We start from the raw sequence: 24843 nt of genomic DNA on the forward strand, positions 1-24843 counted from the left end.
CAAGGTCACAAAGCTGGTCAGTCTCTTAACTCCAGTCAGACTCCGGAGCCCGAGTTCTCGGCTACTGAATCTGTCTCCATGGAAGCCTCCTATGTTCCTTCCATTGTCCCTGAATGAGGGGCCAGAGATGGTTCTCCCACATTGTGCAGATGGGGAAACCAAGGCCCAGGCAGAGAAAGTATTGACGAGGCCTTGGGAGGAGGCAGCCCGGAGGAGGACAGCAGAAGAAACTAGACTGTTAAGGGTGGCTGGGTCCCCGCATGTGTGTGTTTGCTTGTTCGTTCAACAAATATTTACAGAACTGCTACTGTGAGTCCACACAGCTCATGTGGCCCAGGGTCTCATCCCACTCCCACCAGCTGCTTCTCCAACCCCAGGGACCCCTCAGGCAAATCCAGTCCACACCACGGTCATTGCCTCAGCTAGTGTTTATTCAGACTCCACTCGGGCAGGCCTGGGGGCGGAGGGGAAGCCCCAACAAGCACCATGAGCCCTCTTGTAACCAGTGACAGGGGCCAGAGTTGAATCTAATCAGCACCAAGGAGAGCCCCAGGCCACTAGTGGAGGGCTCCCTGGGAGTTTGGGGTGATGGATCTGGGGGGCCTCAGACTGGAAAGGACCTTGTGGCAGGTAAACTGTGGGAACCAAGAGTCCCCCCTCAAAAACAACCCAGGTCCCTGTGCCAGGGTCCACCGACCCACCTGAGGGCAGCAACCCACACCAGGCTCTTGCACCCTGCTCTGCGGACCCGAGTGGCCAAGACTCCTGTTTCCCTGGCCGACCCAGGCAATGCCAGGAGAAGGTGGGGCCATGGGCTGGTCTATCCCCATCAGTTAGTTCCCTTCCAGGGTGGAGGGAGACCTATTCCTGGTGTTGAGCAAGAAACCACCAGCTCCCGCTTTGCCCCCCCAGGAGAGGCGGTGCAGCAGCCTGGGAGCGGGGATGGGAGCCCCGCCCGGCATCCAGAGCAAAAAGGTGGGGAGCCATGGTCAGTCAGGTGGTGGGATCTGGGCCAGGGCTGAAGAGGAGGAGAGAGATAGGAAAAACAGTGGGAACAAACAGCCCTTCCTGGCCCATAGCGAGAGGCCAAGGGGGCTGAATGCCCAGGAGTTGTGGCAACAGCTGGTACCACCTACGGCAGGACCACCTGTAGGTACTGGGTAGTCTACACATGTTCTCCTGATTCTGGTGACACCCTATGAAGCAGGCATTGTTACCCCACTTTGTACATGGAATACCAGGCTCAGAAAGGTTAAGAGACCTATGCAAGAGCTAGTGAGTAGTGGAGCGGAGATTCGGATTTCTGCCTTCCTGACTCCCAGGCCAGGTGTTTTTCTGTGCAGCCCCACACACATCCTGAGGCACTGTCCAGACTGAAAACAAATCATTCTCACGGTTAAAGATCATCCAAGCCAGCGTGGCTCAAACTATACGGTGCACACAGTTCACCTGGGGCTCCTGCGAGCATGCAGATTCTGACTCAGCAGGTCTTGGATGGCGGGAGGGGAGGGGGTAATGGTGTGCATTTTTAACAAATTCCAGGGAGGTACCACAAATGCTGGTGGCCTGAGGACTACCCTTTGAGGAATGAGGGACTCAGCCCAGCACTCACCCACCTCTGCAGACAGAGGCATCCCTCCCCTGCAGTCTCATCAAATGTCAAAGATGATTGTCTTCACCCTAACCTGAACCCAGAAGTCCTTTTCCCCTCTGCCAGAGTCCTCCAGCCACGTCCACACACACCCACAGGTTGCACTCAGCAGTGGGGCGTCCTGGAGAAAACCGTATCTGAGCCAGCTGTTTCCCCCCGCCAGGGGTGGGCAGTGGGGGCTGGCTCAGTGCACCCCACTGGCGCTCCGAGGGCCCCCAGGACACCTGCAGCCTGCCAGCCTTAGCCAAGAGCTGGTCCAAAGACTTGGGGACTTGGTTCTATCCAGTCCAGCTCCCGCCGACCAGCTCCAAGCCCGGGTCAGTTCGTGGGAGCACCAAGGGGATGCAGCTGCAGCTGGGGCTCCACAGGATCGATGTTGAAGACATTGACCACCGCGGCAGCCCTGGCAGAGGGCGGGGGCTGCCGGGGGGCCTCTCTAGGCAGCAGGGGCTGGGCCGTGCGCTGCAGGCCCGAGGAGCCACCGGAACCTGAGCCTGAGTCAGAACTGGAGTCAGGTGGCAGCGGCAGTGGTAGAACGTGCTGCAGGCTCAGGCCGGGCCGGGGGCCGCTGTGAGAGGTTCGCATAGAGGGTGAGGCGAGGCTGGCCCGGCGCTCCTCAGGGCAGTGGGGACACGGCAGGAACCTGCCCAGGGCCCGCTTGAAGTCCCGCATGAAGAGTGGGTAGATGATGGGGTTCATGGTGCTGTTGCAGTAACCCAGCCATGTGAGGACATCGAAGAGGTCCGGGGATATGCAGTCGCACACAGCCTGGAGAGATGGGGTACATCATGCTCGGTCCCGGAGCAGGGTCACAGACCACCCTGGCCAGCATGGATGGGACAGGAACCCACAAACACAGAGGCCATGAGAGGCAGCCCACCCCCCTCTATCCCATGTCTGGGTTAGGGTGCAGTTCGGGGCCTCCCCAGCGAGGCCTGGACTCACCTGCCCCCTGCGGTGGCATTACCTGGGCTATGTTGGCCACAAAGAAGGGCAGCCAGGTCACAAAGAACATGCCCAGCAGGATGCCCAGTGTCAGACTGGCCTTCAAGGCCTTCCTGCTGTGCTTGGTGGCCAGACGCCTGCTATCGGCTGATTCCATCCCTGGGTGTGGGGTCCTGGGTACCTGTGGAAGGAAGGCCACATACATAAGTCACCTGCGAAACAGCCCCAGTCTGACCCTGATCCCAGCCACAGACTAAGCCTCAATCTTAATTCTAGACTGAGCCTTAGTGCCAGCAATAAACTGAGCCCTCCTGATCCTTGACTGAGCCCCAACTATAGTGCTAGATTCCCCAACAGTAGACCTGACCTTGACTCCAGAGCAACCTTGATCCTGGCTCTAGATCAAGCCCTGACATCAGCAAGAAACCAAGCCCTGCTCATGGTTCCAGACCGAGCCCGGATAGTTACCACAGAAATTCATAACCAAGGTCTCAAACAGAGCCTCAACCCTGGACCGGACTGAGCCCAGCCTTAGTCCCACACTGTGGCCTGAGCTCAGCAATAGACTGAGCCCTGATGCTGGCCCAGCACTGAGTCCTGACCCTGACACAAGGCGCTCTAAGAAGGGCAGTGAGACAGACCAACACTGTCAGACAGTTCAGGAGACCCCCCCCCCCCCCCCCCCCCAAAAACCCAACACCCAGCACAAGTCAACACACGTGACCACGAGCCCCAGCACCACACAAAGCCTCTGGCCCTACAAGAATTAGTTGCAATTCAACAGTATTTGACAAAAGATGTCTTGCTGCCACCCAGGGCATGACAAATCATCTTCATAGACAGATTCTCCTCATATTTGGGAGTAATGATTTTGCCTGCACCATTACCCTCATGCTGCACAAAATAGTCCTTTTCTGAAAATGTGCACAGAGTAAATGTATGCAATGAAATCAGTTTTAGGCTACTAGGGGTGCTAGTGACCTCAGCATTTTACAACTCAAATTACACTGTGGACTGACAGACATCTTCATTCCCAAACATTGACCTCAAGAGCTGGAGTGTGGGGAAGAAAAGAAGGAGAAAGAAGCTGCCCCACAGCAGCCTTGAAGGGGACGCAGGCATGAGGAGGTTAGAATTTGACTTTGCAAACTAGTGACCAGCAGCCCCAAAACATTAGAAAGCTCTGAACTGGCCGATCCTTTAGCTCAGCTGTTTCCTTAACTTTTTCAAGCTCCTGAGCTCATTGAGAATCCGATGCAATCTACAAAACCTTTCCCCAGAAAACAAAAAGCGTATAAATTGTTACACATGCACACACAGCGAAGGAGAAAACATCCCACATTTCCAGCCGGTTCAGAGATCACCTTGAGGCCCGGCCACGAAACCCCCAAATCCCACGAAAGCTGGGACAGGAAGCCCTCTTCTAAGGTGCAGGTTGTAATCAATTTGGATTTTCATACATCAGTTTTACACAAAGTGGGACCAACTTACATTTATAATTTAAGTAAATACCAGTAGGCCAAGGTGTGCACAGTTCATTGAACTGTGTAAAGGTCGTGTGTGCAGCCTGGGAACACGCCTAGCCTGTGGGAGCAAGGGATTCCTCCATTTCTTTTTTTTTTTTTTTTAAGATTTTCAAGTAATCTCTGCACCCAACGTGGGGCTCAAACTCACAGCCCCGAGATCAAGAGTTGCAAGCTCCTCTGACTGAGCTAGCCAGGTGCCCCTCCTCCAACATTTCCTAAACTGCAAGAGAGCCCAGCTTAGCTCTCCAGGGAGCCAGGGGTGGGTTGAGTATAGGGTAATTGGAAGAGTCAGAAGGAGGCAGGAAGGGAACCTGATTCCCAGGCAACCCTCGCAGATGGAAAGGGGGCGGAGGAGGCAAAGCCAAGAAGATGTGTCAGTCCCCAGGAGCACCCAAGCCAAACCCCCACCCGGCTCTGAGGCGCAGGTCTGCGCAGGGTATCCAGACTTGATGTCCTGTCCATGGTGCTGAAACCCCAGGTCTACGCTATCTTTCCATAGGATCAAGGAGTCTAGAATGGCGGTGGGCAGGAGGGGAGAGATGAAGCACACCATAACTCCCACCCCTCAGTATGTTTATCCAGGTGAAATCTGGTTATATGAATACCAAGGACAAATTCACAAAGAGCAGCCTAAGAGAAGATCTTGATTTCTCCCCTCTGTCTGGGTGGGGCAGCATTGTGCGGAGGCAAGAGCTAGACTCTAAGACAAGTGATCTGGCTTCAAGTCATGCCTCTACCACTTACTCGCTCTGTGATCTTGAGACAGTCTCTGTTTCCACATCTGTAAAATGGGAAAAACAATACTCAGCTTGTGGAGTCATTGCGAGGCTGTGGAAAATAAATGCATGCAGAGTGCCCGATACAGAGTTAAGTGCTACATACGTAGTAGCCCTGAGGTTGGTTCAGTGGTATGTGTTGGAAGTTGGGGAAATTTTGAGCATCCTCAGGAGCTGTCCTTCTGCCAGCAGCTCAGGCTCCCCGAAGCAGCACAGATGTCAGGACAAATGCTCTGACTCACCATGCTGTAGCAAGGGAGGGGGAAAAGCCTCTGCTTTTCTCTTTCTTCGTCTCCTTTTCTCCCTTCCAGGGTAGACTCTATATGGCTTCTGTGGCCCCACCGTGGTCAGCCTGGAGGAGAGGTTCCTGCTTACCCCCAAAGATCTGCCATCCCCTTCGAATTGCCACCATCGATGGGGATAGATAACAGGGAAGGAGGGAGCCACCATCTCCAGAGGAGCCACTCACACAGGTTACCCCCCCCCGCCCGACCTCTGGCAACCTGGGTGGGGCAAGAGACAGCCCCGATCTTGTCAGAGCTCTAGGGCACTGGGGAACTGAGACACCAGAGAGACATCTGGGTGAGAGGCAATCACTGGGAAGGGGGGCTCCAGAGAAGGAATTAAAGATGGCCTCAGATTCCCTCTCTAGGAATCTTCCTGGGAAAACACTGGGTTTGTTTTTTTTTTCTCTTCTTTTCCCCAAAGAGTTGACCCAAGAACACAGGCAAAAGGGAAGAGAGAAGGAAACCAAGGCTCAGAGAGGATAGGGGACCTTCCCCAGGTCACACTGTCCCAGTACAAGGCCTCAAAGCAAAGCACTCCAAGTGACCCCCAATCAGCACCATCATCCGCATTTAGGGAGCACTTACTATGTGTCAGCATCTGATACCCATCGTGCCATTCAGTCTTGACCTGGGGTAGGTATTATTATCCCCATTTTGCTGATGAGGCACAGAGAGGCAAAAGAACTTGCCCGAAGTCATGCAGCAGATAAGGGTTGAGTCAGAAATTCAAAGTCATTTCTAGCTCCAGAAATTGCACTTCCGCATGTGGGGGTTTACAGAGACCCCCAGCACTGTCACCAGAGGCCCTCATGGAACAGAGGCCTGTGACAGCCACTGACCTCACCCTGAGTCCAGCTGATGCCCGCTGCACCTGCCCACTTCTCTCTGCCCTCACGGCCATGTGCTGTTGTCCGCATGCCCCTTAATGACACCGAGGGCAGCTGCCTGGATGACAGGCTGGCATTGCCCCTCCAGGAGGCAGTCCCATGTACAGGTTCCCCTGTGCAATAAATATCCGAGCACGTCTGTACACTCGGGATACATGGACAGGTGTATTGCAGCACTATTCCTGGAAAAAACTGAAACAGCCTAAATGTGCATGGAAGGATGGCGGTTAAATAAAACATAGTACCTTCCCACTATAGTTGACAACATAGATGTTTAAAAGAATATAATTGGTCAAATGACAAGATGTCCAAGACATAACATCAATATTAAGTGGTAACGGCAAGTTGCAAAACAATAGGTACAACAGGACTCCGTTTGCTTAAAAAATACAGAAGACAGGGGTGCCTGGGTGGCTCAGTCAGTTAAGCAGCTGCCTTCAGCTCAGGTCATGATCCCAGGGTCCTGGGATTGAGCCCCGCTTCGGGCTCCCTGCTCAGCGGGAAACCTGCTTCTCCCTCTCCCCCGCTTGTGGTCTCTCTCTCTCTCTCAAATAAATAATCTTTTTTAAATAAAAAATACATAAAACAAAGCACTAAGTCCTTTGGGTGCATAAACAAACATGGAAATGCAAAGATACAGGAGTAGAAAGAAATACCCTAAATCGATAAGAGTGTCCCTGGGAACAGAAGGTGACTGGGTGGGATTTGGGAAGGTCTTTCACTTTATCTCTATGGCTGGATTTTTTTTTTTTTTTAAGTAGGCTCTATTCCCAACGTGGGGCTTGAGCTCACGACCCCAAGATCAAGAGCCTCATGCTCTACCAAATAAGCCAGCCAGGCACCCCCTGGATTTTTATTTTAAAGTGTATTTATGTATTCCCTTGTGTAATTCAAGATGTTTACGATCACCTACTCGTAGTGTGACGGTTCTAAGACAGACTCCGGAGCCAGACGGTCTGGTTTCCAATCGTGGCTCTGACTGACTGTGTGACCTCAGGCGAGGGGTTTCACCTCTCTGCGCCTCAGCTTTCTCATCTGTAAAATGGCAATTACAGTGGCGTCCACCTCACAGGGTTGTAGTAAGAACTAATGAAGGTAATATGCACCAAGTCAGCTGATCAGTGCCTGGCACACAGTAAGCCCCATGTAAGCGTCAGCCAGCATTTCTGTTGTTCGAGTCCAACTCAGCTCTTTGCTTCTGGTGATGATGCTGTTATGGCAGAAGTGGCAGATTTTTTTTCCCTAGAGAGGCTCAAAGGGATGATGATTTCTCCAGAACCACATATCTTACCTCCAAGAGGAAAGGGGACGAGCTAACACGTGCTGAGCACCTAGTATGTGCCAGGCTGACATATGTTATCTCACCGATTCCTCAAACAGCCTCAGGTGATAAGTGGCATTACCCCTGGGGCAGCGGGAGCTGAATGACTGGTCCAAAGTCGTCAGCAGGGAGGGAAAGGAGGCAGCATTTGAACCCCTGACCAGCCAGATGCACAAGCTCCTGCAGCCAGTTCTGGCTGCTCCGGGCCACCTTGTCCCCAGCAGCAGCCTAGGCTGCCATGCTCTTGGCGCTGCTCCTCTGTCAGCCTCTCCCAGCTCAGCCCCCTCCTCCTCCTCTGAGATATTTCTGTGATCACAGCCACCTCCTCTGAGGAGGAAGGACAGCGATGGAAGGGAAGACAGATCGCTAAGACAAAGTGAGGCAGAGTTGGGTGAGGGGGGGTGGAAAAGGCTGGTGGAGGAGGAGAGGGGGAGAAACTGATGGGAGAGAAGGGGAGAGGCTGACGGGAGGGTGTAGAGGGCAGAGAAGGGGGCAAGATGGACCCAGAGGAGAGAGGGGTGGGAGAAGGGAAGGAAGGTGAGGTGCGGAGGAAGACAGAGGGGCAAGGGCTCCAAACCAAAGGCACAGGTCCCGACGCAGAGACAAAGAGGCTGGGGAGGCAAACGCCCTGGCCGACCTGCTGCTCGCCATCACTGAGCTCCCACAAGGGTCCCTCCCGAGGATGAGCACCATCCCACCCTGGCACAGGTCTCTCTCTGTCTCTCTCTCCCTCTCTCCCGTACGCTGGCGGCATCTCACTCGCTCTGAAACCACTCTCCCCAGGCCCCGCTCTTCATCCCCAGCCCAGTCTCTGCCTCAGCTGTAAGCGAGACCCCCACCTCACAGCCGCGGGGCTGGGAAAGCCTGGCTGAAACCACTGAGCTGACCGGTGGCTTCTGAAAAGCCTGTTCACATACCTAGCAGATGTGGGGGGGTGGGAGGAGAGCTTAAAATACTCAAGCCTGCTCAGTTACCATGGCCTCAAACCCAGAGGAGCTGGGGCTTCAGAAACCCATGTCCCCCTCCAATCCCCTACCCTCCGTGGAGAAGCTAGCGGCTGGATTGGGGAAGGGAGCTCAGGGCTAAGTAGGGCTGAGGACAGGAGGAAAGGGGTCTAATGCACCCCAAGGTTTGTTCGTTCTCATCAATTCCTTTAGGTCCAGGTACTGGGAGCCTCAAGGGCCCAGCTGGAAGCCTAGTCTCAGGGGCCGGCCAGCTTGGGGGGGAGGAAAGGGGGTCGTGACCCAGGAAGATGGAGTAGAGGCTATGTCCCAGAAACAAATTCCCAAAACACAGGCAGTTGTGCAGACAATAAGGAAAACAGGCAGGCAGGAGGCTGGCTTAGGAGCTGAGTGGTTTGGGAAGTGGTGGGTTCTGACACCTCCCCTCTCTCGGAACCCCGGGCTCCCCATCTGTCCAACAGGGATGATGGTAGTCCTTGCCCGGGTGGGTGTTTGGGGCACGAACTTGGCCAGGTGCCGGCACACAGTGGGCACTGAGAAACCATGGGACTGCTGTAGTCAGCACCCCGGGGGCTCCAGGCCACAGTCTCAGGTTCAATCCTGGCACCAGCCAGTTAGCCTCAGGGACAGAAAAGTGTGTCACAGGTGACACTGGCACGGAAAATCCAGACCCGTCCCACCCCAGCCTCACCAAGACCAGCCACCTCCTCACATCCTTAGTCACTGGTGCGGAGCCCCCCAAAGCGCGGAAGAGGAGGATGACCCATAACAGAACTAAATGACAGACTGAGAACATGAGCCTTTTCCAGCACTCTTCCAGCTCCTTTTCGGGCTGTGTCAAGAGGAAGTGGGTGTTGATGCCGCTCTGTCTTTAACACCCCGCTAGCACCAACGAGGAAGCGAGCCTGGGCCGGGCCACTCGGAGCTCCCCTCCAGGCTTCAGCAACCCTGCTGGGGTTCCCACCACGCACTGCCCCAGTCTTTGGGACCGCCTTCTGTTTATGGCAAAGGTACCCGAGTTTCCATTTCCAGAAGAGATAAGAAGCTTCCTTTCTAAACAAACGCATGGAAGTAAATAGGTAAGTGAGGCGATGGGGAGAAAAACGCAAACTACAGAAGCAGGAAGCCGCCTGAGGCGTGTGGGTGGCTGGAAAGAAGGCGGACGGCCCAAGGTGGTTCCAGATGCCTCGAGTTTGGGAAACGCTCCTTTACAAGAACCCAGGGAGAGAGTGTGGATGGCCTAGGGCAGCCTTCCTACTGCTGGAGAACAGAGTCAGGGTCACAGCCACCTACTGTGATTCAGGAAAGTTCTCCAGTGAGCACAGACGGAGGGAGGGAGTAGGACTGCAGCCTGGACCTCCTGTCCACCCAAGGCCCGTTCCCCTGGTTGATGGGGCAGGCAAGCTGCTCGGAGGGCCCGCCTTTCAGCCCCCATCCACCCAAGCCCCCAGGTACTACCCGCATCCTGCAGGAGCCTCCTCCGCCTGGGGCTACATCAAGACTGGAGGGCCCCATCAGTACCTTCCTCGGGGCCTGCGACCTAATTTTCTGGGCCTCAGGCCTCATCAACCTAAACTCCCATTCCTTGGGGGTTTAGGACAATAGACAGTAAGACTCGGGTGCCATATGGCCTGAGTGACAAGAACAGCCACCGCACTCCAGACGTTGCAGGGCCTTAGCACTCACAAGTCACTAGTAAGCACCTAGGATGTACAGTGGGGATCCAAACCGCCCCAGATGTGCCCAGCTTACACTCTCGTGGGGGAGAGACACAATGAACAAGTCAACATATAAACCTACGGTTGGGATAAATAACAGGGTGAGGGAGTGCCGATGGGTCTGCAGACAGGGTGGTCAGGGACAGACTCTGGGAAGAGGTGACCTGTGAGCTGAAAAGGAGTCAGACAGGGCAGCCCCAGGGGAAGAGCTGTCCAGGCAGAGGGAACAGCGATGCCAAGTCCTGGACACTGCAGTCTGGTGCCTTCCAGAAACATCAGAAGGGCTGGTGCATAAGGAGAGAGGGCAAGGGGAGTAGGTGAAGCTGGAGAGCTTGGCAGGACCGCATTCCCAGACCAGATCCCAACATGGGTCTCCTCTTTTATCTTAAGAGTGAGGGGCTCACTTCTGTTTTGTCATATGCTCTGGCTCCTGGGCAGAGAGTAGACAGGAGTGAGTCTGAAGAGGAAGCAGGGGAAGCCAGTAGGAGACTAGCGAGGGCTTCCAGGAAAGAAGCAATGGGGGCCTGGCTGAGGGGGGGGTGGCCTTGGAGGTGGTACGTGTTCGGGACAGCACCAACAGGCCTTGATAATGAACCCCATGAGCCTGAGGGAGAAAAATTATTCCTGAGTTTCTGTGGGGTACTGCCATGATGGTGCCATTTGCCATGACGGGAACGACAGGGAGGGTGGGGACACCCTGAATTCCCTTAGCACATGCTACCTTCTCGAAGCCTGCCCCGCATGCTGACGCAGCTGTCCTGTGGACAGTTAGCACTGAGTCTAGAATGCAGAAGAGTCGTGTGTGTTGGAGATGCCCACTTGGAGGTCACCAGCAAGTGTATATATCAAGCGATGGATGCCGCGTGGGCACCCAACGCCTGCTCTTTCCTCTCCATCCCACAAGCCCGGGTCTTGGAGGTCACCAGCAAGTGTATATATCAAGCGATGGATACCGCGTGGGCACCCAACGCCTGCTCTTTCCTCTCCATCCCACAAGCCCGGGTCTCCCTGCGCGCCCCGGGTACCTGCAGCGTCTCCAGGGCCTGGCCGGCCATGCCGGTGGTGAGGGAGGCCACCTGCACGGCCTGCTTGCGGGCGGCCAGCAGGATCCTGCAGTAGGTGTAGCAGATGGCGCCCGAGGGCAGGAAGAAAGTGAGGCCCGACGCCACGAGGACGAACGGCAGGCTGGCCAGCAGGCGGCACTGGCCCGGGGCAGGGGCCCTCACGCGGCCCAGCTGGTGCCAGCCCAGCAGCAGGGGCAGGAAGGAAGCGAGGGCAGCCAAGCTCCAGGCGCCCAGGACAAGCCCCAGGGCGCGCGGGGGCGTCATGCGCAGCTTGTAGCTCAGCGGCGAGAGGATGAGCAGGTAGCGGTCCAGGCTGATGAGGCAGAGGTTGAGGATGGAGGCGCTGCAGCACATCACGTCGAAGGCGGCCCAGAGCAGGCAGAGGCCGCGCGCCAGCACCCAGCGCCCGTACAGCGCGTTCAGCATGGCGGGCGGCATCACCACCAGCCCCACCATCAGGTCCGACGTGAAGAGCGACACCAAGAAGAAGTTGGACGTGTTGCGCAGCGCAGGCTGCGTGCAGATGAGCGCGATGAGCAGCGAGTTGGCCGCCGCCGTCAGCGCGATGACCACGCACAGCGCGGCCGCCACCCAGCCGCTGCCCGCCAGCTCCGACGGCGGCCCCGACCCCCAGTCCGGGGTGCTGTTGTTGGCAGGGCTGGGCTCCGGGACCATGGGGGCGGGGGGCGAGGACGTCAGGCCCGAGAGGGGTCCGGAGGACGAGGTAGGGTGGGCGGGAGGCCTGGGTGAGGGACCTGGAGGAGCGGAGGCTGGATGGGCGTCGTCGGTGGGAACAGACCGTCACCAGGGGTCAGATGGGAAGATAGAAACAGGGGCACTAGGTCAAGGGGCAAGGACCCAAGGAAGATGGAGAGGGGTTATATGGTGTGAGGTGGGGACACGGAGCAAACGGGTAGGGAGTTTGGAAGGGCGCACCTGATGAGGCGCAGTGTCCCCGAGAGGGAGCGGACGGGAAGTCAAGGACCGCAGATGACTGGGAGGTTGGACCGGTGGGAGCAGAGCCCCCTAGAGGGAGCGGGAGGGAGGGTCGGGACGGGGACGCCCGCTTGGGGCGGGGACCTGAGGAGCTGGGAGCCGGGGACCAACGTGCGCGCTCGGCAGGGGGCAGCCCCCTCCGCGGCAGGTGGGCGTACCGGGGCGCTAGGTCGCGAGCCGCGGTCACTTGGGGTGGCAGGGCGGGGGCCCGCGAACCACAGCAAAGCCCCCGGTGGGGAAGGCAGGTCTCCGAGCCGACGCAGAGGCAGCCAGGGCTTGGGCCGTCACGGTCCCCTGCGGCGTGCGGGAGGACGCCCGGCCGGCCCGCGGGGACAGGAGCAGCAGCGGCGGCCGCGCCGCCGCCGGGTCCCCGGCCCCGCTCCCGCCCGCGCTCGGTACCTGGGCGCTCGGCGCTCGGCGCTGCTCCGCTGCCGGCGACTGCGACAGGCGCCGCGGGGCTGGGGAAGAAGAGGCGGCCGCGGGCCGGGCAGACGCCCAGGGAGCCCGGGAGGCACCGCGAGGGGCCGGCGCGCGCGGAGGAGCGGGTGGCGCTTCCAGGAGCGCGCGGTCCCAGTGCCGCGGAGCCTGCGCCCCGCCCCGCGGTGGGCGGGGAGAGCCGAGCCCCCGCCCCGCAGCGCGCGGGGTCCTCCGCACCTCCGGGTCGCGGCCTCCACCCTCCCCCCGCCTCGCCCCGTCCCCGCACACCCCTCTCCCACCTGAGAGAGTGGGAGGTGGCTGCGGCGCAGGAGGAGTTCAGAGGAGGGGCTGTGGCCGCCTTTATCTAGGACTGCTTCCCAGTGGGGGCGCTGCCCACCCGCAGCGGGGGTCGCCGCGCTAGCAGGGGGAGCCCATTGGGAGCTACTGGGGAGCTCGCTTGACACCCAGATGTCACACACATATATATGCACATATGTACATGTATACAATAGTATACATAATATATAATAACCCATATAAATGCTTCCTTCAAACCTTTAAACAGTAGGTTACCTTCTCCTCGGGGAGGATTTCTGCCTTTGAGCAGAAATCTACCACTCCCCGACAGCAACAGGCGGGAAGGATGAAGTCCCTGATGTGCTGGTACTCCCAATCAAACAAAGAGTGTGAACAGATTTGGGAATCCCTAGGCCAGATGGGGCAGAGCCACTGCAGGGAGCACCCTCTGAAGGTGCTCTCTCGCCCCTAGCTAAGACGAGTCTCTACAAGATGCTTCACAGATCAGTACTGCAGATCCCACGCATTCATTCAATATACATTTATTGAGCACCTACTAGATGTTAGGCACTGTTCTGGCCAATTAGGACACTACAGTAACCACAACAAAGATCCAGCTTCATGGAGTTTATGTTCTAGTGGAAGGAGACAGACAATAAACAGTAAGCATAATAGACAAAGTCATCATAAAGGGATCACTGCTTTAGAAAAAGAAAAAGAAAATGAAGAGCAACATAAAGGGAATCTGAGAGCGAAAGGGGTCTTTTTCCCTCCACAGAAACAGAAAAGTCATACCCCCCACATGTAAGATTCCTCCTATGTTCCAGGGGCTTTATTATTCTCTTATTCCTACCACTACAATAGTGCTGATAGGTGTTAAACTGAGACTCAGAGAGGCCAAGGGCCTCATCCAAGGTCACCAGCAGCAAGAGACGAAGTGGAACTGAAACTCGGGACTGCCCAACACCCAAGACAGAAAAACCCCAAGACCCTGCAGCGCCCCACCCACCCCCAAGCCACTATTTGGGGCCCAGAGTCCCAGTCGTGCCCACAGATGGGTCTATGTGGCAGGAAAAGGAGGCCCGTCCTCCCTGCCATGTGACACCCCTATGACAATTTCTGCCATGTCCCAGAGGACAGGACACCAGGCACTAGACTGAAAATCGTAAAGACCAGACTTGGCATCCCATTGCTGTTGCATACCAGCCCTGTGGATTCGGGGCCATTATTATTTTCTTTAAAGACCTAAAGAAAACATGACAAATTTGTTAATATTTGTTCATTCTGGGTGACGGGTTCAGAGACATTTGTTATATTGTGATCCGTACTTAACTATAATTTTTTTAAAGATTTTATTTATTTATTTATTTATTTGACAAAGACACAGCGAGAGAGGGAACACAAGCAGGGGGAGTGGGAGAGGGAGAAGCAGGCTTCCCGCGGAGCAGGGAGCCCGATGCGGGGCTCGATCCCAGGACCCCGGGATCATGACCTGAGCCGAAGGCGGACGCTTAACGACTGAGCCACCCAGGCGCCCCTTAACTATAATTTTTTTTCAAAGATTTATTTATTTATTTGAGAGAGAGAGCGCGCGCGAGCGCACGAGCACACACACAGGCTCGGGAGGGAGGGGCAGAGAGAGAGAGGGAGAGAGTCTTAAGCAGACTCCACGCTGAGCATGGAGCCCAACAGGGGCTCCATCTCATGACCCTGAGATCACCACCTGAGCTGAAACCAAGAGTCAGATGCTTAACCCACTGCGCCACCCAGGCACCCCTTAACTATAATTTTTTTAAAAAAATTTTTTTCAAGATTGGGCCTGGGTGGTGGTGCCACCTTGTGGCCACACTATTATCTTGAATTTAAGAACTTTTTCAGAAGTTCCATGTGTGTGCTCATGCTCTTAAGTTTATCATACCTGTCATGGAATAATAAAGCCCCAGACTTCCTTAACCTTTCAGGGTAGAGAGGGACCTTCAGGGATGCTCAGCCTTTGCTCAATTACTTCTAGCCATGGGGAGCTCCCTCTCTGGAAGAGAAGGCTGGTGCCACGCTGGAACAGCTGACTCTTCTGAATCCCCTGCCCCAGACCTCCATGCCCACCGGAGCTCCGCATTATGGGGATGGAGTAACCGAGATCCAGGGAGGCTGTGAAGCCTGCTCAAAGCTGCTCTCATAGAAGGTGCTGATTAACTGGATAAACTCCATGAGGCCAGGGATCTGTCTGTTTTGTTCATTGCTGTATCCTCAGCACTTAACAGGCTCTCAGTAAACATCTGTTCAATGAATGAATGAACAAAACTATCAGCCGAGCCACCAGCAGTTGTGACCCAATCTTTCATTCTCAATAATTATGGTGACAGCCGGCATTTTTCTTGTGTGTGTATGTTTTGTTCTGCAATGTAAGCTCTACACCCAGCATGGGGTTTGAATTCAGGACCCTGAGATCAAAAGTCACACGCTCTGCGGACTGAGCCAGCCACGTGTCCTTACTACATGCCAGGCACTGTTCCAAGCTCCACTTGTACTTTAATTTATGTAAAGCTCACCATGACCCTGGGAGTAAGAGAGGTGCGATCATTAGTCCCCATTTTGCAGATGGGCAAACTGAGCCTCAGGGAGTTTAACTGACCTCCTCAAGATTACACAGCTAGGAAGTGGCCCAGCCAGAATTTAAACCCAGGCTGACTGGATATCCCCAGAGGCTTGGAGCAGGGGAAGAAAACGAGCTGGGAGTTGTAGGCTCCGTGTAGGCAAATAAGGCTGGGTAGCTGGTGCTAATTACTTACCCGCCCTTTGCCGAGAGGGGCCTGTGCTGTCAGTGTTAATCCCTTGTAAAGATTTTAAGATCTTTCCACCATTGCTGTGGGGCAGGGTGGTGGGGGGGAGCGAAGGGCAGAGAACCTGAAATGTTTTTTCTGGGCCCTCTTGGTGGTTCAGCTTGAGGTTGACAAGGAAAATCGAAGTCACTACCCCCCATCTCACGCCCATTTGCAGGCTGGCATAACAAGTGACGTCAGCACTCAAATCTGGCTCCTCCCATTTGCTGCTCCCGAATCCAATCAGCGGCGCCTCTCCTGCCTGGCTCCGCCTCCCCTTTGCCCCCACCGGATTCTGGCCTCTACGGTCTCTCGTCTCTGTCTTCTGCCCGGACCGGTGCAGTCACCGCCGTCTGTCTCCACTCTCTCGGAAACCCAGCTCTGTGCAGAGCCCTTCGGGGCTCTTACTGCAAAGAGAATGAAGTCTGAACTCTGGCTAGCATTCCAGACCTGCCACCAGCCACGCCAACCCACCTTCCTGCTTTCTTTCCAACGAGCCTCTTAATTTCTTTATATGTCTACCCTGCCTGGTTCCATACACAGGATGGAGGCGGCTCCTGACCAAGATTCATCCTGCCAACACGGTGCTGGGTTCTCAGAGGTCCAGCACCAGGGACACGGCCCCAGGAAGTCCTGCATTTGGACCTGGTCCCCGAGTCCTTGGAAGCCCCGCAGCATCCTCTCTGCGCCCTTGGGTCAGGCCTCACCTCCAGCCGTATAGAATGGCTATTAACATGACCAGGGCTTGTCCCTACCAGACTAGGGGCCACTGAAGTCTGCACGCAGGAGGTATACTTCTCTCCAATCCAACTCCACGCCAGGGACGCAGGGCCCCCGTGGATGGTTACGGCCGCACAACTGCAAGAAGCGCCAGTCTGGAGCTGGAAAGTACACAACCTGCACAACAGCACAGAGCAGCCATGAAGGGAAGACCGCGTCCGCGGAGGAAATCACGCGTGTGGTACACCACCGTTGTCGCTAGAGGGCGCAAGATTAGACTCCGGGCGCCGCGGCTTCCCCGCCCGTGCACAGCACTCCCAGGGCATAAACGCGCTCCGTTGCAAAAGCAGGATTTTCCGTGGATTAGAAGTAATATATGCAAATTGCCTGGTATGTGGCGTTTTACAGCAATGCGGGTGAGGAAGAAAGTGTCCGGGCCCTCACCCATTCCACCAGCCCTGCTGTGTCTCAATGATGGAGAGTTTGGGGCATGGGGGTAATGATCCAAGCCCACAGGGTCACTGTGAGGTGGTCAGGCACCCACGTGGCACATGGCAGGAGACGGACAAATGACAAGCGCTAAGGTTCTGCTGACAGCAGTGATCAGGCCTGGGCTCGAGCCCTTGGCTGCCATCTCCCAACTGCCCGGCCCTGGACAGATGACGTAATCCCTCCCCTCTTCCCACGCCTCATCTGTACGGTGCGGGCAACATCTGCATCACAGGGTGGTGATGAGGATTAAGTGAGTGACTTTATGTAAAGTACTTAGCACAGCACCCCACCTCGTATATTCCTTTATAACCACTGGTTTTGTCTCTTTCCCCTTCTTCTGGGCCGGGCTAGACTGGGGTCCAGGGAAGGGCTGATGCTGGGTCACTGTGAGGGGGAAGAGATGGCATGAGGCAAGCCCAAGGGGCCCCCAGGGGTCAGGATTAGACGTGCCTGGTCTGGAGGCCCACCCAAGGTATACACAAGGCTGGACATGGGCGCCCAAGGAAAGAGGTGGGAGCCAGGGAGGCAGCGGCCAGTGGGCCGCACAGAGGGTCTGCTTGCGGGGCTCACTGTGTAGCCTGATCCCCTCCCCCGGGCCTCGCAGAGGGCCCCCTGGGGGACCCTGGGTCGGCAGAGCCACCACGTGAGGAAGAGAACACAAACATTGAACGAATTTATTCATGAGAAAACTCAGGGAAACAATCTACTGGTTACAAGCTCCGGAAGCTCTTGTCGGAACAGCCGTGGGGGGGGCGGGGCGCCCCAGGCAGGAGGCGGGGGGGGGGGGGGAAGCTGACAGCCGCCCTGGGGACAGAAGAGCAGACACAGGCAGGTGTGGGTGCCCGCCTGCCCTGTCCCCAGGACCCCACTCCCCCTCTGGGTTAAAGTGCAGCCGGGAGGGAGGTGATGGGTGGGACGGGGTGCTGGAGAGCTGTGGGGACACTGGCCGCCATGAGCCCTCCCCCCTCCTCTTCTTGGTTTCTTGAGGCTCAGCCAGAGTCCATCCCACCCAGGTCCCTCCTTGGAGCCTCACTGCTGTCAGAAATTTAGAAAGAGCTCCCCAGGAGGGGAAGGCTGGCTCCATCAGCTTTCCGAGAGGCCCAAAACTTGGGGGGCAGTGGGAGGCACTGCCATCTCGGAGAGGGAGGGGGAGAAGGGTACTCCGGTGATGGTCCCGGAGCCCTCCCCTCCCCCTGGCCCAGGTAGGCTCCTCCCTTGCCTTCCCCCACCGCCTGGAAAGCCAAGGAAGCCAGACAGGCCCTGAGAGCCTGGCTCCCAGCTCCAGGGCCATGAGTCAGCAGGGTCCTGCCCAGACCTGACTCCCAAGTACGCCATCGAGGGAGGGCCATTTCGGTACCACTGGGGAGAAGCTGTCCTGGGGATGCGAGGCCTTTGGGGAAGCCTATGGGGCTAGAGCTTCTGCCAGGGGTCTTCCTATAGCCTGGGCCCAGCCCCTCCCTCAGGGCTGCTGCTGGCAAGGAGCCCACCCTCAGCTCAGGGCCCCCACTCCACCATCTGCACCCCAGGGGCCCTGCCCCACCAGGGGCGGTGAGGACCTCACACCCACCTCAGCAGCTTAGCCAACCTCTTCCCCTCCCGAAGGCACATCTCTAGGAGGCAGAAAGGAAGAAAACCACCCCCCATCCGAAAAAGAACCCTGAAGACCTCTGCTACCTCCCCTCACTCTTGAATATATTAAATTGTGCAGCTTGGCCCCAACCCCTCCCTTCAGATCTCCATGGCAACCGGAAAGCATTCCAAGTCCAAGTCTGAATCCAAGTCCATCCAGTGCCAAAGGGGGGCTCCAGCCTTTCTCCCCACCGTTCCCCCAAGGGTGAGACCCAACATTCCACAGGGGACGAGAGGGGAGGAAGAGTCGGGGCCTCAGTCCTCAGCCCCCTCCTCATCCACGTGTGGGGCCCCGGGGGCATCCTCGGGCTCAGGGGTCTGCCCTCCAGGGTGGGGGTGGGGACGGGTGCCCGGCTGGGAGCCCGGCGTGTCCTCGCCCTGCACGTAGACGCTCAGCCCGTGGCTCGGCTCCTTGCCGCACGCCTGGCAGCTACAGTGCAGAATCTTCTCCACCAGCTTGTCCACCCGGGGCACCTCCTCGTGGCCGGGGCACTCCAAGGTCACCTGCAGAGGACGGAAGAGAAGGGAGGGACATGTTTCCAGAGGCCCCAAGGGCAACAACACTCCTCACGGGACTGACAATCCCAGAGACCCCAAAATGCCTGAGCCCACCTGGGGAGGGTACCCCAGTTAGCTCTGTGGGCCCCTCCACAGGCAGGAGGGCGAGCCCCTGCAGGAGCCGCCCAACTTGTCTCCTCTCAGCCAGTCCTGCCACCTCCCTACCCATTCCCTCACAGCAGCCTGAGGGGAGAAATCCAACGGGGCCTGCCCTGCCCACAACCCCCCTCAGTGCTCCCCACTGCACTTGAAGAAAAGTCCAGACTCCTTACCAAGGCCCCCCCCCCCAGGACCTTCAGGCTGCCTCTCCACCCCTGACTTTGTGCCACTCCCACCAACTCTGAGCTGCTGGATCTGCCCAAGACTTTGCACATGCTGCTCCCTCAGCGTGGAAGGTGCTCACCTAACCCACCCTGGACCACCTGCCCCAAACTGGCCCACCTAACTTCTACTTAACCTTGGGGTCTGCGCTCAGACATCACTTCCTCAGAGCGCCCCGCCCCGAGGCCGCAGCCCCGCCCAGGTCTGCCCTACCGGACCTTGCAGGGGCCTCACTCCTCTCCTAACCCACACTTTCCCAACAGCTCTTCTTTTCCCATCCTTCCTCCCTTTTCCACAGAGCGCCTACTCCCTGCCAGTGCTGGGGACGCAAGGACAGGCATGGTCCCTCAAAGAAATTAGAGCCTAGCAGCGGGGGAAAGACTTGTCACAATCATCCAAATGCAGATGGAAAACCGTGGGGCACATGGTGCTCAGGGGGATGGGAAAGGGCACTGAGAATAGTGCTGAGCCCAAAGCAGAAGAACGAATAGACATTAACTGGGTGAGAAGAAAGGTATTCCAAACAGGGGAAAGAGCATGTGCAAAGGCCCTGTGGTAGCAGCAAGCAGAGCAGGTGTAAGAGAGTGAAAGAAAGCACCTTGATGTCAAGTGTCAAGCAAGTAAAAAGGATGAGGCGAGACAAACTCAAGAGCCTGGGAAACCAGGCCATGCTGGGCACTGTGGGACCCGGCAAGGATTTGGGTCTCATCGTAAAACAACAGGAAACCACTTTAAGGATTTCATCATGTGACTGACATAAGAAAGATCTCTTGTCCTGCGCACATTGGCGTCAGACGCATAAGCCATCCTGCGGCAGGGGCCACGTCTGGATCCCCAGCACAAGCCTCAGCCCCGGCACACGGTGGGGCCTGACGGGTAAGCCCTGCGGCCGAGGCTCGCGCGGGCTGTGGGTGGAGGCGGGGCAGGCAGGGGCGGCAGCAGTACTCACGATCTCCCACATGGACTGCGCCGGCATGCAGGAGTCACAGTGAACCAGGGACTCGGTGGACTGCGGGAAGGTGTTGGGAACGCTGTAGCTGAAGCACTGTCCTAGGCACGCCCTGTGGGAGGAGAGGTCACTGTGCTCCTGACACTGCGGCGGCAGCGGCGGCAGGGATGGGCCGCCTTGTCCTCTGCCTCCCTCCCGGCCCCCGTCTCCAGCCCCTCCACCCACCACCCCTGTACCGCACCTGTTCTGGATGGACTTGGCCTCACAGCCGCTGTGGCCCACGATCTGGGTGATGTTCTTGGCCTCACACCAGGCGCTCTTGTCCGGGAACAGGGCCAGCTTGTTGATGGGCGGCGGGGCGGCCAGCAGCATTGCGGGGAGGACGGCCCCAACCAGGACCCGAAGCATCGTGCCCGTGGCCTCTAGAGCCCTAGGTCTGAGCACAGACTGCAGGTGAGGCCGGCAGGGCCCAGGGGGCCGTGCACAGAGGGGACGGCGGTGCGACAAGCATAGGCTCTGACCCCCGACTGCCTGGGTTCAAATCCTAGCTCTACCACTTGCCAGCGAAGCACAACCTTGGACAAGTTATTTTGCCTTTCTGGACCCCGACAATGGGGCTGCTAACATACGCGCGTGGATGGGCGTCAGGAAGATGACACAAAAGCCCTCAGCGGTGAGGCTAGCAGATAATGCACGCTCTGTGGGTGTTACTTTGATACCCTCCTGTGCAGCTTCGAGCAAGTTACTTTTTACGTCTGTGCCTCGGTTTCTTCATCTAAGAAATGGGGATGGAGAGAAGGGATGGCAGAGGACTGTGATGCTTCGGGCCCTCTGGGAAACACAAAAGCTTACCCAGGAAACGCAGTGCCTGCCCTCGAGGGGCTGGCCACCCAGCGCGTCTCCTGGGCATGCCGCCCGCAGGTCAGCCACCAGGAAAGCTAACCTCCTCCGTCCAGCACTGTGACTTCTTGGACCACCTTGGCTGGCTGGGCGTCAGGTGAAACGGCTAACCCCGGACCAGGCTATTTCTTTTTTGGATGCCCCACCAGAGCCTCAAGCCCTGAGTCTTTTCCATACATCCTTATTTACCCCCAGTTCCATCCCAATCTTCAAGAAAAAAACAAGACAAGCGCTTGACCCCCTGTAAACTGGATGGAAGGAGACACTAATACCAGAATTTGCCAGAAGATGGCGCTGCAGGGCAGCGTGTCTAAAGGACTGCTCTTAGTGGGGGCTCTCCCAGTGTTCCCCAACTTCAGCCTCCCTAGGTTTTGCCCTCTCCCCCACCTCCAAATGTATGGAAGAGGGAGGCTTCAGAGTGACTTGAAAATGAGGGCAAGGCCTGCAAGGGGGTGCTCTGGGGACAGGACATGGGAAAGGGCGCTGGATGGGGAGCAAAGAGTCTGCACCTGCTCTGCGACCCTGGACACCCAGGCCTCAGTGTCCCGACCTCTAAAATGAATGAGGTGCCCTGGACCGCTGGTTTCCAAACCCGGCAAATCATGAGAATCCCCTGAGTCCCCTGGGGACTTGCGGAGTGAGGTTCTAGGGTGGAGCGGGACTGCGCATTTCTAGCAAGCTTCCAAGGCGTCTCTGACATGGAGCCAGGCTCGAGAATGGTCCAGCTCAGTCAGTCTGGGATTCCATGCCTTGGGACGGTCCCAAGAGGGGCCTGGGCATGGCCGAGTCGGGATCAGGGGCCAGGTGCTGTCCCACAGACGCCCAGCACTAGAGTGGGAACGTTCCCGTTCAGAATGATCCTACCCTCAGCCCGCCTCCTTGGTGAAGTGTCCAGGAAGGCGGAGGGGTTGGGGGTCTTGTCTGCTGCTCCAGGGAAAACCTAGGTGGGCTGGCTCAGCTGGGCTCTAGGGGAGGGACCAGGCCAGCCTGCAGGGCTGTGACCACCTCCACATCACTGTGTTCTCTCCACCCACGAAGTTCTGCTCAGCCCCTTCTCCCTGCAGGAGGTCTCCAGAACCAGAGACGAGTCCCATCTCACTGGACCCCAACACCAGCAGAGAGGGGTGAAGCGGGGAGAGCAGTAGGAGGTGAGTCGGGACGGCCTGCCCCATCCCAATACATTTGTGTCATGGCCCTGGCTCTCACCCACATAGTTCCGGTCTCACTCACAAGATGGACAGCAAAGCCCATGTTTTCAGTACAATCACATCCTAACCAAATAGAACGGACTCGTTCCTAACTGGCAACCCAACTAATTTTTCAACAAGCTCAGCATCCAGGAGGCTCCCTGACCCCACGGGGTCCTCTTCTGTGCCTAGGGAATTAGGCTCTGAGTCGGGGTCTGACCACAGCACACCACGAGGGGCCCTGCAGGGACCACCCGAGGCCACAGCTCCCTCAGAGACCTCAGACAGGTCTGGGGACTTTGTCCTCTACCTGACCCTGTGGCGATTCCTCAGGAATTGGGCGGGAGGTTACTGGGAGCTGAGACCGGGGTGGTATGGAAGTAGCCTGGAGCCCCACGGGTCTGCTTTGCAGCTGAATTTGGTGGGGTTTGGAATGGCAGCCATGGGCCAGGACCAGGCTAAAGGGGGGGCAGAGCTGAGACTGGGGGTGGGGAATAATCAGGCTTATTGAAAGACAGGGCAGTGGTGAGGTTTTAGGGGCGTCACGGGCCTGGAGCATGGGGACTGGTTATTAGGGTCAGGTTATAGCAAGTACACAGGCCGGAGCTAATCCAGCGGTGCCCACGGAGTGGGGCTGGGGGGTCGGGGGAGTCCTGTAAGCCAACCTCAGAGGGGGCTGGAGCCACGGTCTGCTTATCCAGGCCAGCAGCCCTGAGCCCCGGCCAACTGCCCCGCCCCCACCACAAGCACAGCCCCCGGAGTCCCCTGGTTCAAGTCTGGCCTTCCCACCTGGGAGCTGTGTGACTTCCAGAAATAAAGCTCACCTCTCTGCACCTATTTGCCCCTACCCTAAGATCGGGAGTACAGCACTGCTGGGGATAAGGCCTGGGAGGATGCAATCAGCAGGCCCCCAGCTCAGGCCAGTCCTCAACCCCAGTCCCCAGAGCGCGGGGAAGGCGGGGCAGGCCTCAGGCCCCTGGGCGTGAGCAGGAGGCAGGGGGGACCCTGGGCTAGTCTCTCCCACCCACACACGCTTGCCATCGGATGCACCCACGTTCCGGCCGCCCTCACACCCAATCCCCAAGAATCCCTGCTGCCCCCCTCGCGCTGGGGTGGGCTCTTTGCTAGCATGTTTTCTTTTTTGTTGGTTTATGCTTTTTTTGTTTTTTCGAGCGGCAACTCAGCTAATTTTTTTAGACAGCAGGGGGACCTGCCTTCCTGGGACAAGAGCCTCACCCACGGATTCTCATCTCTTCCTCCCTCCCTGAAGGTCACACCACAAGTCATGGGACTCCTAGAACACCAGGGTGGGAAGACGGATTTCCCCAGGCCAACAACCCCCCTTGCTTTGCCAAGGGGTCATCCCCAAGGCCCCCCCACCCCAGCAAATCGGGCCAAGCAATGCTCTTCCACTGAGGCGTGCGGTTCCCTGCAGTTTAGCGCTCAGTCCACTGAGCACCTTCTCGGTGGTGGAGGAGACAGAGGCAAGGGTGAGGGCAGGGGAAGCTGGGGCCCCAGACCCTGCACCCACTCAGAGCTCAGAGTCTAGAGGAGGAGGTCGAAGGAGGTGGGTTTCGAGGAAGCAGCTATTCAGACAGTCAGAGATGGCTGGGGTGCAAAGAAGGAGAGATTCTTAATCCTGGATTTATTTTTAAGAATTTATTTATTTATTTGACAGAGAGAGAGAGGGAGCACAAGCAGGGGGAGCAGCAGAGGGAGAAGCAGGCTCCCCACTGAGCAGGGAGCCCGATGCGGGGCTCAATCCCAGGACCCTGAGATCATGACCTGCGCCGAAGGCAGACGCTTAACCGACTGAGCCACCCAGGCGCCCCCTTAATTCTGGATTTCATTCAGGACTGCAGTGAGTTACCAATGATGGGGAGGGGGGAGCTCCTGGCTGAGGGACTGCACTCACAAAAGCAAGGAGAGGGGCTTCACCGCTAACAGCCCAGCACATTCCCTGCCTGTCTCACAGTAGCAAGAGCTGGTGCTAACTGTGGACTAGGCACTGTTCCGGGTGCTTTTAACATGTACGCATTTACGCGGTCCTTACAACCCCATGAGGTGGATACTACTATCTGCCCCATTCTACAGAGGAGGAAACTGAGGCACGGGGAGGTTAAGAGATTTGCTCAAGATTATAGGATTAGGATTGACTAACACCAGGATTTGAGCCTGGACGGCAGCAAGGTAAGCACCTGCTACCTTTGCCGATGGAAAGGCTCCCAGAGGATAAAGCCAGAAACAGAGGGAAAGACGGTGTCCAGGGAAGGGTCCGGAGTTGGCAAGAGGCCTGGGGCTCCCTGCCCCAGCAGGCTGCGTCTCTTATCCTTATTCACACTACCTGGGAGCAGAGTTCAAGTCCCACTCCTGACTCCAGTGCCCATGAGAGCCCACACACACACCCTCACACACACACAC

At 57.2% G+C, this 24843-nt stretch overlaps 2 protein-coding genes across 2 annotated transcripts in view; both read right to left on the reverse strand.

Moving 5' to 3' along the window:
- Positions 1–413: 413 nt before the first annotated feature.
- On the reverse strand, positions 414–12285 carry HTR6 (5-hydroxytryptamine receptor 6). The gene is made up of 3 exons (XM_025857104.2): positions 11099–12285; positions 2619–2777; positions 414–2419 (listed from the first exon to the last, which is right to left on the reverse strand). The coding sequence occupies exons 1-3, from the start codon at positions 11810–11812 to the stop codon at positions 1970–1972; spliced, it is 1323 nt and encodes a 440-aa protein (XP_025712889.1). The 5' UTR covers positions 11813–12285; the 3' UTR covers positions 414–1969.
- Positions 12286–17536: 5251 nt separating this feature from the next.
- The window catches only part of NBL1 (NBL1, DAN family BMP antagonist), a 12095-nt gene continuing 4788 nt past the window's right edge, over positions 17537–24843 (reverse strand). Inside the window, exons 2-4 of the mRNA XM_025857066.2 lie at positions 20577–20771; positions 20336–20447; positions 17537–19011 (exon numbers count right to left, since the gene is read on the reverse strand). Of these exons, the coding sequence (XP_025712851.1) occupies positions 18763–19011; positions 20336–20447; positions 20577–20743 (528 nt within the window). The 5' untranslated portion in view covers positions 20744–20771 and the 3' untranslated portion in view covers positions 17537–18762. The remainder of the gene's footprint in view (positions 19012–20335; positions 20448–20576; positions 20772–24843) is intronic.

This window comes from Callorhinus ursinus, unplaced genomic scaffold, assembly GCF_003265705.2.
Source record: "Callorhinus ursinus isolate GAN/ISIS: 27379988/994484 unplaced genomic scaffold, GSC_fseal_2.0 scaffold18, whole genome shotgun sequence".
Lineage (NCBI taxonomy): Eukaryota > Metazoa > Chordata > Mammalia > Carnivora > Otariidae > Callorhinus > Callorhinus ursinus.